This window comes from Brachyistius frenatus, unplaced genomic scaffold, assembly GCF_029030835.1.
Source record: "Brachyistius frenatus isolate BFR_SWC_R1_liver_20210118 unplaced genomic scaffold, ASM2903083v1 Contig_16, whole genome shotgun sequence".
NCBI classification, from domain to species: domain Eukaryota; kingdom Metazoa; phylum Chordata; class Actinopteri; family Embiotocidae; genus Brachyistius; species Brachyistius frenatus.
The window spans coordinates 1159945-1177376 of NW_027210615.1; the positions used below are offsets into that span (position 1 = coordinate 1159945).

A 17432-nucleotide genomic window follows, 5' to 3' on the forward strand; every position below is an offset into this window, starting at 1 on the left:
CCGTAATGAAATGAGTCCCCTCTGCTTTCAAGTTATTGGTGAATTGGGAAACTGCTGTGTCAGAAGTATAATTTCTCTGAAACAAAGTCGAAATAACGAAAAGTAAAAGCATATAATTCTATTTTATTTACAGAGTAAAACCACCACTGGTCCCAATATCGAAGTAAGGAAATATTAAAAAAAACCAATTCATGAAATGTCAACATTAAAGAAAGTGTTAAAACAACGTCCAGTCGTAACAATCAATATGAGCCATATCTGAGACCTGCAGTATGATCGAATTATCCAAGTCACTTCTGTGTTTCTAGTTTGTTATGGGACTTTGCTTCAGGAAAAACCCTTCTGAGACCACAGTCTCATCTGAAGATGCAACTCTGCCAGTCAGGACTCAGCATTTCATTATCATTTTTATGTCTCCCCTCCCCAGTCGCAAGTAACACTGCTCCTTTGCTCCTCACTGCTTCCCTAAATCTTTCTCTCTCTTTTTACTTCCTCACTAAACATTTTCATAATGCTTCTCTCGTTCCATTTTTCAAATCCCTTCCCCTCTGAGTGGTTATCTTCCCATTTACATCCCGCCTCGTGCTCTCTCACTCTTTATCTTCTTTTCTGCTTACTCTTCTTTACAGTCCGTCTTGCACCACAGTTTCTTTCCTCCCTGTTATTTACTGTAATCCCACACTCCTGTGGCCCTCAGTCCATTTCCACCTCATGCTTTTACTCCATCCTCCCTTCTGTGATCCCTCTTTTCTCTCCCTCCATCAAGCCTCCTCTCTTTAACTTCCTCTCCCTCCCTCCCTCTCTCTCTCTTTATTCTCAGGGGCGTCCCTGACCCCATTCATTCATCTCTCTTCAAGACAGTGGATCCGCTTTCAGCGATTACTCTACATGCTCCGCTCTCTCCAACATCACATCACTGTGTTTTCAAACCACTTTCACATCCACCCCCTCACCATCCCCTTTTCCTTTTCCCTCGCTCTCCTCCCTCTTTTGTCTCGCTCCAACCTATCGCCCGGGGGAAGTGATTGACAAGCAAGCGGGGGCCTTGTAAAGGGGAGTTTCTGATTGGTGGTGAGGGAGATGAAAAGGATAAAGCCTCCTGGACCTGCCCTGACTGCACTACAAAAAAGGATTCATTGCAATTTATCTTTGGCTCCATCTGAAGGTGCGTTCACATCGAGCATGTTTGAAATGGATTTTTTGAACTCACAAGTTTTGGGGTTTTCTGTGTGTGTTGGGCTGAAAACCATCCAAAGCTTAGACAGCACCAAAGAATCAAACCGACCAAACCTGACAGCCGAGTTACTATTTATAATGTACACATAGATAATGTATGAGTTGGTGTTGCAAACAGGTCTACGGAAACTTAAGGAAAAAGGAGGGAACTCCTGCAAAAGTACAAAAATGATTGCTTGGTACTTTGTAAACTTGATTTGCAACCTGATTAGACTCTTGTGTCTTCTGTCTTCTTGAACACTTTAACTAGAGGTTAAGATTTACACAAATAGTCTTATCAGGATTTGTTTTTTTTTTTTTTTTCTTTGAATCAGAGAAATTTTAATTTCCAATTCAACCCAAGTTGGCTGAATGGTCATTTAAGCAGCAAGAGTTTTTAATTATTTGTTTAAAACACAAGTTAACCACAGCTACACATTTAAAATGCATGTCTTGCCGAATTAAAGCAGCCCTCAATAAACTACTATTTTTTGTTATAAATGGCAAATCAGATGTTTATCTTGTGTTTTCTACACCTGAATGAGCAGGTGGCTTCTCCACAGCTTGGAGGAATCTCCAACCTTAAAACAGAGACAGAACGATGTAGTTCATTAAAACTCAATGTAATCAAGGTCACGTCACCAAAGAGTTATGGCTATGAAATCACAGATAATGACATCTGACAGTCGGCAGTCTATCCTGCTTGGAGAGCCGAGCACAACAAAATGAGCTGAGGACAAAACATTGATGCGCATGTGCTACTTGTAAATCACACCAGAGGAAGAGTGCCAATAAGCCCGACACACCAGTTAGAGGAACTCAATTTTAAATTTCAAAACATAAAAACTTAAATCATAAAATCAAGAGTGTGAGTAAAAGACCACTGCACATCACCACTTAGCTTGGATTTTTTTTGTAGTGTGTCTGTCTTGGTTCAGGGTTTGAGTGTCAGCTGGTTAAGATCTGTCCTAACATCGCCACCATGTGGTCAATCAGCCGCGTGGCAGTTAGATTACGTCGCTCTACATGCCTTTCAATCCGTTTGAGCTGTGTTAGGTGTCACGAGTTGGGAGGTTTGTCCAAGTTCACATAACAAATACAGAGTCCAAGACATGAAGTATATATGGACACAGAACACAAAGACATTTAGAACAAACAGTACGCATATGACGGCATCGACTGAGCTCACAAAGACAGTTTCTGAAGAAAGAAGCAACTGCAGTGCAGCCATGCACAATAATCAAATATTGTATTATGTAACTCGTGTAGATATGCAGAAACAGTGAGTGAAACGGTTTGAATACAGCTGTTATGTTGCACACACAAATGAGATCCCACGAGGAGATGATTCTCCAAATCTATCAGTGACCTCTTTATCACCTGACTCATGCACACACAAACATACACAGCAATCCTGAACACACTCCCCGGGAGACTTAAATCCGCCTGTCCCACAACTGCATCAGCCAGAGAAGAGTGAGTGTGAGTGCGTGCGTGCGTGCGTGCGTGTGTGCGAGTGTGTGTGCGTGCGTGCGTGCGTGCGTGCGTGCGTGTGTGTGTGTGCGTGTGTGTGTGTGCGTATAAAATGACGGGGGAAGGAAGAAATGAGCAAAAGACATCAAATGCAGCAGATCAAGGATGAGTCAGCACGTTTGTGTATGTCTAGAAATGCCTGTAGAAGTAGATGCTTTTAAATTTGGATGAACGTATACCGAATGTATTTGTAACGCAGGACAAACACACAGATGAGAAAATGAGATCTGCAAACAGCCCAGTGTTGTTGTTGTTGGTTTTTTTTGACAGGGCTTCGGGGCAATTGGACTTAATCAGTCATGGAACAGTGAAAAAGTGACAGGATGTGACAGCAGGAAAATCATGTCCACGGTTTTGAAAACTATCAGGGAAAGTCCTGATGGAGTTGCAGTTTAAGCTGGAAGTCTCTCAGGCTTGACCACTTGTCACAAAAATTGAAGCGCCTGTTCTTTATTTCTTAAAGTCTGACTCATGTTCATGCCTCAAGTCTCCAGCTCTTTTAAATGACAATTAGGAAGGCGCAAGAATCTGACAGGTGACCTTTTCACTAATGAATGATGGTACTGTTGTTTTTGGAAATCAAAGGTTCAATGTGTCAGATTCAGGAGGATCTATTAGCAGGAATGGAATATCCATAGTTACGTTTTTAATCCTCGTTAATCATGTGAAACTGAGAAGTGTTGTGCTTTGGTTACCTTAGAATCTCCACGGGGAGCGAGTTCTCTTCCACAGAGATCGCCTTGCGTCACCGCCACATTTCTACAGTAGCCCAGAAGGGACAAAACCAACACTGGCTCTGTCGAGGGACTTTTACTGGAGCCAGTTTGCTGCAACAAAACAAAACATGTTTTACAAGCTTCCTCAAATTTAAACACAGTGTGGTTTGCAAACACAAAACACCATTAACAAGAAAATAAATCTTGTTTTGCGAAACAAAACAAACTACAAAACCAACCCGTCAAACAAACATATATTTCTAACACATCATGCTACAGAGATAAATACATGCAAGTACAAAAAGTATATGCCCGTCAAAGATTTAAAAAAAAAAAAAAAAAAAAAAAAACTATATATGTGTGCACAACTTTAGAGAGTCAAAATACAACAACACAGAAAGGATCCAGAGGCAGATATAACTGACTGCAGCTCATTACTGGAGGTGACAGCCAGGTTGTGGGAAGCGGAAGCACATCATTAAACTGCTTTGTGGGCTCCACACAATTATTGGTTGTCGCTCATCATATAGGGCTTTAAATGCCAGGAGTCTATACCAGCAAATCTAAACATTGACTCCTTATTAATACAGAGATTTCTTTTTCTGAGATTTTACACTCTACAAACCTCCAAAGGGCTCAGCACATCAGATTGATGAGAATTGTGACTTTGGATGTTTGTGAACTGTTCAGTCAGTTGCTCTACAGTCCTGTCTTGGCAGGAAGATGTATCATGACGATGTCGGCTTGGACCATCTCTTATTCTCCTGACTGTCTTGGAAGAAATGCTGGAAGAAGGTGGCAGTCAGAACAGGTGGAAGATTTCTTGTCTCTGGAAGCACCATAAATCAAGTAAATCATTTTACACACACACACACACACACACACACACACACACACACACACACACACACACACACACACACACACACACACACACACACACACACACACACACACACAGTCTCACACACAGTGCCACACACAGACATCATTTGGCAGATACTTTTATCCTCAGACCCAATAATAATGATTTCAGGAAAAACTCCACTACAGCATAATCATCCTCACTATTATTTTAATTTGCTTTTCATGGATCATTAAAATCTTAATTCATTTATTCTTAACTTGGGCCTTTTGGGAATCATCTGTGCAGCAGGATTACTGTAGATATTAGACAATAATACTGAGTTACCATCACCAAATTAAATTTCCAGTAATTGACGGCATTGTCTCCCATCAAGGCTCCATGCTAATTGCTGTTAGTGACCTTAACCATGGTGAAATTCTCTGCTAATTGCATTATTATTAGGGCAGTTAACTGATTTGTCAGTGCTTCCTCATTAAGTAAAACAAAACCAATTATTATACTTATTACGCCATACAACTGTGATGTCTACTGATTTGTGCCCCCGACTTCTCGTTTCACTCCACAGCCATGTAAATAAAACAGACTGCGACAAATCCACAGATTGGTGGGATAATTTATTGACCTCGTGTGTATCGGCGCAGCTTTGAAAGCACAGATTTGACTCAGTGAGATGAGAGCTTGTGATAAAAGGGCTGCACGTGAGAGGCATACACATGTATATGTGTGTATTAGTATTAGATACATCATTTTATTTCTGCAGGTTTTGGAGTCATTCTTTGATTAAATGCTTTTAAAAGGCTTTTCAACTCAAATAGCAGCTCAATTCTGGAGAGAGGGAAACTTGCATGTTGAGGATATAGACCATGTTAGAATATGTCAAATTTGTATATCAGTTATATGTATATAATATATTCATTAGCACATATTCAACTTTATTAGTGAAGTTGTGGTGTGTGTGTGTGTGTGTGTGTGTGTGTGTGTGTGTGTGTGTGTGTGTGTCTGTAATCTGCCTATCATATGATGTCACAGAACATTAAACAGTGAATGATTTCCTACTTTAAGTCTACATTCACCCTGATTCATCATCACTCAGTCAGTCAGTCGGCATTCTTCCATCCACCTTCCTCCAGTGAGTCATTCAGAAAAAAAGCTTTGTTTCTCTCTTATTGACTGAATAGAAATGGAGAACAATAAGGGAACAAACAAGAGAAAAATACTGCGGAATCATGAGGACTGCAGGGAAATTAGAGAGAAACCAAACAAAGAGGAACTTAAAACAAAGAAAGGAAGAAACTTAAAATTAAAGAAGGACTTCCATGTGAAAGAAACTGAATCAGGGAAAAGAAGAAGTGTGTTAAGGAATAGCATCATAAATACAGTGTATAACATGTTTTATAAACTCAGTCACACATTTGCATCTGTATACTGTATATTTGAGATTTCTCTTTTGAATGCAGTCGAAGCAATGATTTTTATATTGATTTTGTCAGCAAAACAAGTACAAGTGAAGAGTTGCATTACAGCATTTAAAGTACACAGATAAACAGCTTTATATTAGTAATAGAAATACATGAGGACATGGAGAGAAAAAAGCAGCAAGGAGTGTCAAACTACTCCCTTCAGCACACATGAGAAAATCTGCAGAGGCCCCTCGTTTATAGAATATCAAAGCAGTCTCTCATTTATCTCAGATGTGTATCTCGGTGTGTACGTTTTTCAGAAGAGCAAATTATATTATTATTCCACAGGCTTCTAAGCAGAAATGTTCCGAAGACCAAAGAAATTAGAATCATTAGTAATGAACTGTAGCTAATTAAAGACTTCCTTTTTTTTTTTTTTTTTTTTATAAAGGTCAGGAGAGGAGCGTGATGATCAGCAGAACAGAGGGAAGACAACAACAAGTCAGGAATCCAGCAAGAGAAAGGGATGTAAACAGAAAAAGGGCAACAGCAAACCGCATATCAGATTACCGGAGTTATATCTTCAGTGATGAGCCACTGTTAGAAGCATATAACGTATATCCATTTAGTGTGTGGGTTATTGTTGGATCTATGTGGCCTCGGGGCAGTGTGCAGCAGTGAGGCGTGACGGGATTAATCTATAAAATAACAGTATCAGTGTGTCCATCTGTCTGACGCTGAGGCCAAACACAAACGCTCAGTGAGAGAGTCTGTAATGGTTATTTTAGCTCTGAAAAAGGTGTAGGCGAACAGATGTCTGGAGGCGAGAGTTTGGCAGCACTATTTACATTCAGACGGAGTAATATACTTCAGGGTCGCAGATATACAGAGATTTTCATTAGGAATGAATGTCAGGAAAAATGCAAAGCATGGTCGCTAGACTGAATTGTATTTGGTGTGGTTTGCAAAATTATTGCAATTTCACTAATGAAAACAGAAGAAATATAAATGAATGCCATCTCTCACAAGACCGCATCGGATGAACGATTAAGTTCAAGATTTGTGTGCACATAAATGTCCGTTAAGTCGCTATCTATCCCTGAATGAGGTCACATAATGGTGACTGATCTATGTGCCCCACGGAGAAGCCTTTTTGCTTTAGCAGTATTACAAACTGAACAAGCCAAGTTTCTGTGGCAACAAACCCGGAAAAAAAAAAAAAATCACAAACACTGCACAATTAGCAATACAAAATCTGACAGCAAGCAGAGGTCGTCCACCAAAGAGGCGGAGCTAACGCAACCCTTCATATCGGGATTTTCAGTAATCTCCATGAGGACCCTCAATTACTTACACTCTGTATGTGAGTATACAGTGCAGAATAAAAGGATATTCAGGCACTCTTAGCAGAGAGATTAGTTTAAGGATGGAAAAGGCATGAGGGAAGAAACACGACGCTGATGTAAGGGAACATGTTGCATCTCTTATACGCGGCATAATGCAGTGTATTAGTGTACGATGTCAAAGGAAAACATGAAAATAGCAATTTTTGCATATCTCCTGTTTTAATATTGTGGTAAGTGCAGCGGCAGTTAACAAGACAGTTACTGTAAATAAATCCCTTTTTCATCGTAAACAAAATGTAAAAGGAAAAAAAGTCACTTAAAAAAATCTGTAAGTGATCACCGGGGTCACAACATTTCATGCAGTGAAAAGTGAGCTACGACACCGTAGTTTTGCTCCATTATGAGATATTTACTTAAAAAAGAAAAAAGAAAACACCTACTTACAAAATAATGTATCGCAGAGAGATAAAAACAGGCTATGGCACATTGTAAGACTGGAGGTCACATTTTAGACACTGAAGGACCATTATTAGTTCATCGTTATTCGCCTACCAAAATGTATAAATCACATTTTTGGCATAAAATTCATATATATTATTTTCATGCCATGTCATGCATTTCCTAACATTATGGCACGATGCTCTAAATACTGCTACGTTTTTTTGTCAATAACTTATAAACATGTGTGATTTGTCAAGCAGGATAACGGGGACTAATTAAAGGGTTCTGAATAATCATGTGAACACAGCAATTAAGACTCAGATGCAGAATATATATTCTGTACAGATATCACAATAAATATTTGTATGGCATTGATAAATACAAGGTGGTGAACATACGTGAAATGGGATGTTCACCTGTTGAACAAGGCTCATGGAAAGTGTGATTTTTATTTTTCTTTAGGCAGTGATGAAGAGACCTAACGTGTTTTAAAGAGGAGAGACTGTCAGTGACATTAACTAGAAGGTTCCTGGGATAATTATAAGGCAATTACTACAGTTTAGTTGGCACATCTACAGTAGACTAATGTGATTTTGGCACCAAACTCAAAAGTAAAAGTCTCAGTTCTGTGGGTTGTTGGATTTAAGGGACATACATTTATTGAATGACCATAACTGTAGTTGTCACTGTAGTTGTGGCCCCCATTCGACAGTTAAAATTCTGATGACCCTTATGCTTAATGGGAATTGCGGATAGTATTTAGTGACTAATGCAAACTTAAAGAAATACTGTGACATTTTGGGAAATGGACTTACTCACTTTCTCACTGAGACTTAGAGGATAAGACTGATATCACTAGCAGCTTCCTGCAGTCTCCAGGCAACTGGACCCAGCCAAGAACAGGGAAAACTTCCATATTTTGTGACGACAACCTAACTGGTTCGGTGCAATCTGGTATCAAAAAATGCTTCGTCATTCACTGCCAAATTCCAACACCGAGGCCTACGTCCACATTAACATGTTTTCATTTTCAAATACAGAATTCTTGCTACGTTTACGCGGGAGTAAATATCATCATCGTTCTGTTACATTAAAACAATTGTTTTCACTCGTTACACATTAGGTTTTGGCCACACACCTGAGTTGTGTATTCTGCAGTAACTGAAGGCTTTCTTTCCATCTAGTTAGTGTCTTCTGATAGCATCCGAGGTATTTAGGGGGCATCTGTTAATTGTAGCTACAGAATATAACCTGTTACACTCCCTCACCTCTAAACTGCATGAAACCAGAATGTGTAATGTTATTTTTCCTTTTCTTGAAATGGAATTATAAAATTGGTATCAAGAAAAGTGTCTTTTTGGGACTGGTCTCAAAGTCAAGGCATAGATACCGGTATTGCTATTGCAAATTTCTAAAATGACACCCAGATCTACCTAAGGACCAGTCCAACCCACTAAAAATATTGAATTTAAATTGTTACCCTGCAGTTTCTGATTAAACAAACACCAAACAACAGTTCGGAGGCTTTAGTGCATACAGGGGGGGGGGGGGCTGCTGTGTTATCTGGATGCAGAGCCAGCCTTGCCGTTCACCCATTTTCAATCTTTATGCGAAGCTAAGCTAACTAGCTGCTTGTGGTAACTTCATATTCACCGTATCTGAGAGGACTCTACGTTCTCCTCTAACCATCAGCAAGAAAACAAATAAGCCTCTTTCCCAAAATGTTAAAACTATTCCTTTAAATACACGAGCAATTTTCTATAAAAAAAAAAAAAAAAAATCTCTCTGCCCAGATGGAACCGTTGTTGACACGACATCATTGATGGGTAAAGACATCACTAAAATATTCACACAGGTATATTATGTCCAGCTATATCGACAGTGAAATGTAGAAGCGACACAGTTGGCAGGTGAAACAAGATCCCATTATTTGTAACAGTGAAAGAGGTGAGAGTGTGTGAGCTGGATACACAACATGTAGGTTGGTGTGTGTGTGTGTGGGGGGGGGTGGGGGGAGAGGGGGGAGTAGCAAACAGTGTCGGATGAGTGAAGTATGTTGAGGCTATAGTTGCCTGATTGGAGGAAGGTTGAGGATGTCCAGAGCGCTGTGGTAGAGCTCTCTCAATGCTCTCAGCAGATACAGGCGACAGAACATCTGGTTGAAGAGATGAGGCAACGGCTCCTGGAAAGAAACAGAGACAACAGAAAGAGGTGAAATAATGTCAGGGCATGTGTGAGAGTTGAAAGAAAGAGGAACAAAGAGAACGGGAGTAAATCACACAGAGTGAGAGACGGTGACACATGCAGGTATCACTGACCTCATCGTGAACTTTTTTTTGTTTTTTTTAGTCAGTAACAAAAAGTCGCCAGTTGAGGAAACGGACTATTAACACACTCATCTCAACATATTGGTATATTAATAAATAATATATATTAACAGAAAATCACTAACTACACACAAACAAATCTATTTTGCAGGCATTTTTTCTGTCATCATTAACATCTCCTGTGGTTGGAATTCAGTTTCAGTGAAAAGATCAATGCATGTGCGACCGATCAGCCACAACCTTAAAACCACCTGCCTAACGTGTCGGTCCCCTTCAAAACCGCCCTGACCTGCGGAAGCACGGACCCGACATGACCGCCGAAGGTGTCCTGTGACGTTAGCAGCAACTAATCAAATACAAGAACCCGACTGCTCACCTGCTGCCTAATAAATCCCATCTATCGACAGGTGTCACTGTACGAAGACAATCAGTGGTTTGGATGTTGTGGCTGACTGGTGTATACGTACAGCACACTTGGTATAATCCATTTGAATCCATACGACCTCTGTGTGTAAACATAAATATACACATAAATATATAACAATGCAAATACATCCTCACCCCCAGCACGTGGACCCTGTTGTAGTATGAGCTGAAGTCTTTACTGAGAGACACAAGAAATTTACAGATCTGAGGAACACAAACAACATGTGTGAGTTTCATAAACCTCTGGACTCTGCACACTATTGATGGCTATTTTGTTAACTCACAAACTCTTACCTGTTCAGTTTTAATGTTAACTCTGGCCCCTCCCCCTTCACAGTCTAGCGCTTGTCCTGATTGGTCCAGCAACTCGGAGAATGGAATGAGGTAATTGAATAGGAGGAGCCACTCACCCTGTCAATCAAAACACAGAGATAATGTGATAGGATTATAAAGTTGTCTGCCTATGAGTGAGGGTGACTGACTGACTGACTGAAACATACAGAGAATAACGATTCTAAATATACAGGAGAGACAGAGCAGACCAGAATATCAAAGAAGATAATAACGTGGCACCTCTTCTTTCAGAGCAGAGAAGTCTAGCTGGGAGCCTTCAGGGATTTCTGGGTAAAGACCTGCAGACAAACAGTCGGAAAAACTACATGAACAAAATGAAAATGCTGATCCACACACTTCAGCTCATTCAGTATTATAGACATATTGAGGTTAGACCCCCTTGCAGCTGCTGAACGGCCAAATCCAGCCCTCCAACAAAAACATTTGACCCCTGAATGAAAGCTTTCCTTCAAATGTCAATTCAAGGCAAACTGTTATGTTCTGTTAAACAAACATTAACTTCTCATCCCATAAGGATCCAAAATTACTGAGGAGAAAAATGACATATGCCCTCAAACTAAATCCTAAAGCTGTGACTTTTATTCTGAAAGGACATAAAACACTTCATAAACTCTGTTGGCTTCCCAGTGAACGATGTTGTATAATACTGGCCTGCAGCTGAGCAGGATATTGACTTTTTTTTTTTTTTTTTTTTTAAGTGTTTCATAAGCAATTTTTATATGTGAACAGTTAAGTCACGCTGAAGCTTATCAGAACATCACAATGCTGTTGGACTGAATATATCTAAAACTGTAGATTGTTCAGGCTTTGAATGGGTTTCTCTTCCACCTCACTGAGGTTAAGAGAATAATATTGCGAGTTATTGCTTGTTTGTACAGTTGTTGATCTGAGAAATGAAACAATAATTTACTGCAGAGCACGACTCTCACCCTTCTCCACTCCTCTCTCGTAGCTGTCGAACAGAGTGTGCAGTCTGGCGCAGTTGTACATCACAAACACTCCTCCTCTCGGCCCTTTGGTCGACACGCCTCCTTCCCTCTGGATGTCCAGCGTCACCTAAACAGACGGCAGTCAGTCATCCTGACTCGACTAATTACATCACAGCAGCTTGAAAGACATGTTTCTGTGCGGACATGCGGGGTTGAGTTCAGAACTGACGAGCCTGTCAAACACAGACTTTCTGGATTAAATGCCTGATTAATCACCAGGCATTTAGGGAAATACACAACACTTGAACACGCGTGCAGCGCAGTCAGATGTCAACTCAGAGCTGTAACAATGACTCACAGGACTCGTGTGGACTGTTGACAGCAGCTCAAATCTGACCATGGCGGAGGTCATGACCTTGATGATGTCATCCCACGTCTGACCTACAAGAGGCGGGTTCAATTAATTCAATTTATCTATAAATAATGGTCGTTTGTAACATTCAGGTCACTTATGCAAGCAAAGAGCATAAACACACACACAATGCTTTTTATGTGCACACACACCTTCTACTCGATCTCCATACTTCATCTCAGAGGCCTCTTTCATCTGACCTCTCCTCAGCCTGCAGGAGAAGAGACAGAACAGAAGCCTCATTTAGACAGACAGCCGGGCTAAAAATACACCGCGAGAACATCCCCCACTCGTGCCCTATTCATTTAGCTTAATTAGAACTGCAATTTTACAGTGCACAGAAAAGATAACAAACATCTGTGCGGCGGAGAAGCCGGGCGGGGAGAGAGGAGGCGGAGACGACATGAGGAAAGACGAGTGGAGACAGAGGGGACGGTGGAAACCCTGAAGATAAAGACAGGAAGTGGTGCGAGCAGACAAGAGAGGACGAGAGCCATAGACAAAGAAAGCGCTGCGTCTTACTGCAAGTACTGTGCGGCGGTGAGGTGAGAGCCGGGAGTCTTCACCGGCCCACACACGAGGTGTCTCTGCAGACACAGGAGAGCAGAGCAGGTGAGAACAGGAACGCAATGCACAACGTGGCTGTGTGTGCGTTAGGGCGCGTGGTTACCTGTGTGTGTGTCGCTCCGCTGGCCCTCCACAGCATCGCTATCTGCTGCTGGCGGAACTCATCCTGACATGAAGTCACATGTAATGCTGTTACCATGGCTACCTACGAGAGAGGAAAGAAGGATACGCAAATCAATGTGTTGTCTGGCTGTTATTTCTAATAGAAAAAAAAAAAAAAAAAAAAGGAAATCAAGTGATGTGTGTGTGTGTGTGTGTGTGTGTGTGTGTGTGTGTGTGTGTGTGTGTGTGTGTGTGTGTGTGTGTGTGTGTGTGTGTGTGTGTGTGTGTGTGTGTGTGTGTGTTTGTGCTTGACTCACTGTGCAGTCAGCTGTGGAAAGGTCCAGCTGTGCCAGGTGGGAAACACTGTCTCTGTGAACTGAAACAGATGCACCAACAGACTCTTACCAGGTGATAGACAATAGCAAATATCTGCTGTCCTGCTTGTTTTATCGTGGTAACACATGCCAACGCTGACACTTTATGAAAAGTTGGCTCATTATTTGGAGAAACACACTTTCTAGCTTTCTTTTGGTGAGTAAGAAAACACCGCTCTCATATCTTTTCTTTAAGTATGGAGCTGCAGCCAGGAATTGAAGCCAGAGGAAGAACAATGCTTTTTAAAAGTCTGCAATGGTCGTTTACTGACACGCTATTGCACTCTGCTCACATTAAAAGAGGGTCTCTGTTGTTTACAGTTTTGTGAGTTTCGGCGTACAACATACATCATATGGTGGTCAATGCCGATTGGTTAAAGGCTGCTCCACCAATTTTAAAATCAACCCTATTTCAATACACTATATTTGTCTGTATATTTGAGTGTCCAGGGGCCTTATGAATAAGTCACTGGTCTTCTAATCCAGGAATTGTGGGTTTGAGTCCCATCTGGGGTGACTGAGAGCAGAGGGGCGTTGGGCCCATAAGAGGTTCATAAAACAACACAACCTCGACCTGCAGGCTTTTCTTGGCAGCCGGTTTCCAATGTGTACGATTTAGAGGAATTATCTGGCAATTAAATTTACTGTACGTTAACAACAGTACTAAATGCCTCCCAGGCCACAGATTGTGGATTCGAGTTGCACTCGGGGATGGATATCAGCAGATACACTGTACCAGCTGCATAACTCAGAGATCAATGAGACGGCTGAGCACCACCATTGTTGTTTCTTTACACCTTTGTGTGATGGTCCCACAGTTTTCAGGTCTTTGCACCATGTTGACCCAGTGCGGTTCGTGTGCCTCTCTATATTGTTCCGACTGTCACTCTATAACAGCACAGCAGAAGCCCCGGTGGCCTAATGGATAAGGCACTGGCCTCTTAAGCCAGGGATTGTGGGTTCGAGTCCCACCCAGGGTGACTGACAGCAGAGTGGCGCAGCGGAAGCGTGCTGGGCCCATAACCCAGAGGTCGATAGATCGAAACTATCCTCTGCTAGCAATACATTTTTTCGAATTTGTTTTTGCAATGACAATTTAGTCACTGTGGAAACAAAGCGCTGAACACACAACCGGTTCATTTTGCACCGAACAAAATGCAAACTGAAACACAGCTGTGATGCAAGAACACACTCGAAATCCATTAGCTTTAGCATAAACGGACAAGCACCGGGTTGTCAAAGTTAACCATTCGATTAAACACACCCTCTCATCCTCACCTGTGCAGGTACCGAGGCTGGGGTCATATCCCAGCAGCCCCTCCTCTTGGAACACTCGTTTCAGGTTGACCCTGAGCGCTCCCTCGTTCTCCCCCTCCTCTGCTTTCCTCCCTCCTCCTCCTCCTCCTCCTCCGCTGGTCCTCCTGCCTCTCTCCGTTTCCCTCTCTCTGTACGGCGAGTTCTCCAGCACCTCCTGGACCTTCTCCTCCCGCTCCTCATTGGTCCAGTTGGCTGGAGCTGTGGGCCAATCAATTCCAAAATCTCTGAGGAAGGTGATGATGTCACTGTCTTCGGGAAGCGTGGGGCAATAGGAAACTGCAAATCTGACACAGGGATATCAAACAATTATTTTCATTACTGATTAATATATCAGTCTATAAAGTATCAAAACAGGAGACTTGTTCCATTCTTGCAATAAACTATTCACAGGCTCACCCCTGTCTTCTCAGCAGTGCCCCCATGTGGTCAGCCAGTAGAATAGTCCTCAGCTGGCCCAAACTCAGTGTCTCAGGAGTGGGTGTGTTGGGTTTAGGATGCAGCGCGGGGCAGTTGAGCACCACGCAGCCCTGCTTCTGACTTGAGGGCTTCAGGTACTCCGTAGCTCCACCCGCCAGGACGGCCCTGAAGGCTGCAGCCCGATCCACCCGCACCCTCAGACCTTCACCCATCACCTCCCCGCCAGCCACAGGGAGAATACCACTGCCATGAAGGGACAGGACTCTGGACATCACTGCTGGAGGGACCTGCAAGGATACAACGATTACAGACTCATTTACATGCATTAGGGGAAAGTATTCGCAGAAAATAACACATGTATGCACAGGACAAGTAGAAAGCATTGTCTGATATGAGCATGCAGTTCATGTCAACTCTAAAATGTTTCGGTTGGATACTTGATGTACAGTTGAGATGTTTCGTTTTGGGGTTGTGTTATTTGAACCGTTACCCTTAGATACACAGGTCTGTTTCACACACATTTATGCTTCTACTCTGGAAATAATGCACATATCAGAGAATGGTGTCTGATTCAAAACCCCACATCAGTTTATCTCTACTTCATAAACACATTGCAAATGCACGTGGTGCAACGTAGCCTACCACGTGCAAAAACATTCCTCTCCTCCAACACAGAGATGGCACATAAACACACTGACGTGCAGCTTAAATCTTCCTCATGTCATATTCCTATGGTTGATTGACATGTATACAAGCTATGGTATTGGCCTCGGTGTGTTTTAGGCCACCTCAGTGGCTGCACAGCCGGCTTTGCGGGGGGGAGGAGGGGCTTGCAGTCGTGTGTGTCTGTCTGACCCATATTGTATGCGCCTTTCATGGGTTAATAATTCCTGCCGCAGGCTGTTAGTGTCTGGTCGATCATGATGGAGCAAAGTCAGCGGCCTCTGAGCAACCCAGGGGCTTTTGGGTATCTCTGTATCGTTAAAATGCCTTCTCAGTTTGCGTTTTTAGACGTCATTCATCAAACGTAGTGGGACTCCAGTCAACTTTCTGCAGCTGTATTCAGGTGGGCAGAATCAGCTGAGCTTTATATAGGAGGTAGTTCCGGGTCCTCTGTTCCTATTGGCCGAGTCACGTAGCTGTACATTATTGAATCTCTCTGTAACACTGCTACACAACATCAACAGCACTCAATAACCGAGGAACTACACTGTGTGGCGGAAGGATAAAAGGCAGAGTTCATTAGCGCAAGAACTTGTTAAGTTGCGGTATTGCCACCGTTTTACTAAATGATCTCTCCGGGACTTTTTTTTTTATTTTATTTTTTTATTTTTTTTTAAGAAAGAGCCTTCCTCTAATAACCCAAAACAGTTATCTATGTACGGTGCATTTAGCGTTACTTTATATAATATGAGATAAACCACTACGAAATGAGCATTTCGGCATTCAGATGCTGTTTCAACCCAACAGGTATCCGCCAAACCAACCTGTCCATCCGCATACAGCGTGTTGAGCATCGTGGTCGGCGACAAGAAGTCCCTGTTTCGCAGGTTTTTCGCGCTGCTCTCTTTAAACCACAGCTTCTCCGGTTCGGGGAACAATACCCTGTCGCCGTCCCCCGGGCCGTGGACACGTCCACGCTTCCCCCGCAGCGCGGAGCTCAGCGCCCGGACGGTAGGGGTGATCCGGAGGGGCGAAAGCTCCTCCGTGTCCTCCATCACCAAACCACAACACGAACAGGTGAGCGCGCTGACCGGGCTGGAAACACGCTCACACGCAGCTCATATCTTCAGGTTACACGCCGTCACACCGGTTGTGCTGATGCGGGCTTGTGCTCAGCGGTATCACGGCGCTCCGGCTGGTCGCTGGTCGATGTTCAGATATTGGCTGTGAAGGAGGGCTGCACAGGCTGGTTTTCCCTTTGCGGAACCAGTGAAGAGCAATCGGTGTTTCTTCCGAGATACATTTTGGTCTCGGACCAGTGTGGCGCCATCAAGCGTGTGGAAGAAGAACTGCAATCTTCAAACACGCGACGTGATCAAAAGTATGTGGACACATGAGATGTGGGACTCCTGGTTATTGTGGACTTACACATTTGTTGGAGTAGCTTAGGAAAGAGCCCACTTCCTGCTTCATGTGACATAATGACCCTCAAACTGACTGTCAGTGGGACAGACCAGCATAAACATAACATGCTGTTTAGATTCCTGTCACAGAGTAATGGAAGTACGTGTGATCTTAAAGTATGCACGTTTATCTCGTCTATATCAAACATGTATTACAGTGTTGTACAGATAATGTCCACAGTCTGATCTAAGGGGATAAATGCTTCTTTACTGCTGTTGTTGGCTCTAATCCACCACAATGGATTTGAAAGGAAGTAATGACCGTAATGTTAAATGGCTGTGAACTCTGACAGGTCAAACAGCACTTTAAACTTGTCGTCATTGGTTTTGTTTTGTTTTTTAAGTCCAGTGTGTTGAAGCACAAAGAATAAAAGACGTGTCCCTGTCCCGTCGATGACCGTCAGCTCGCAGCCATGCATGAAAGGATCCGTCGAGAAAACCACGAGAGACACCTCGAACACGTGGACAGAAGACTTCACCTCCGGCACCTTCGGGCCGCTGACGCGCTGGATGAGTGACGACGGCTCGCCGTGGACTCTCTCCTCGGCCAGCTGACGAGGGC

At 42.7% G+C, this 17432-nt stretch overlaps 1 protein-coding gene and 2 non-coding genes across 3 annotated transcripts; 2 read left to right on the forward strand and 1 right to left on the reverse strand.

The window, feature by feature from the left end:
* Positions 1-7275: 7275 nt before the first annotated feature.
* Positions 7276-16691, reverse strand: dalrd3 (DALR anticodon binding domain containing 3). Its single transcript, XM_069693874.1, has 13 exons — positions 16232-16691; positions 14724-15031; positions 14289-14611; positions 12954-13012; positions 12638-12739; positions 12490-12554; positions 12120-12178; positions 11914-11996; positions 11556-11682; positions 10846-10904; positions 10567-10683; positions 10408-10476; positions 7276-9701 (listed from the first exon to the last, which is right to left on the reverse strand). The coding sequence occupies exons 1-13, from the start codon at positions 16460-16462 to the stop codon at positions 9582-9584; spliced, it is 1722 nt and encodes a 573-aa protein (XP_069549975.1). The 5' UTR covers positions 16463-16691; the 3' UTR covers positions 7276-9581.
* On the forward strand, positions 13918-13990 carry trnak-cuu (transfer RNA lysine (anticodon CUU)). The gene has a single exon. It is a non-coding gene; the product is annotated as a tRNA-Lys (tRNA).
* trnam-cau (transfer RNA methionine (anticodon CAU)) lies at positions 13997-14068 on the forward strand. The gene has a single exon. It is a non-coding gene; the product is annotated as a tRNA-Met (tRNA).
* Positions 16692-17432: the final 741 nt, after the last annotated feature.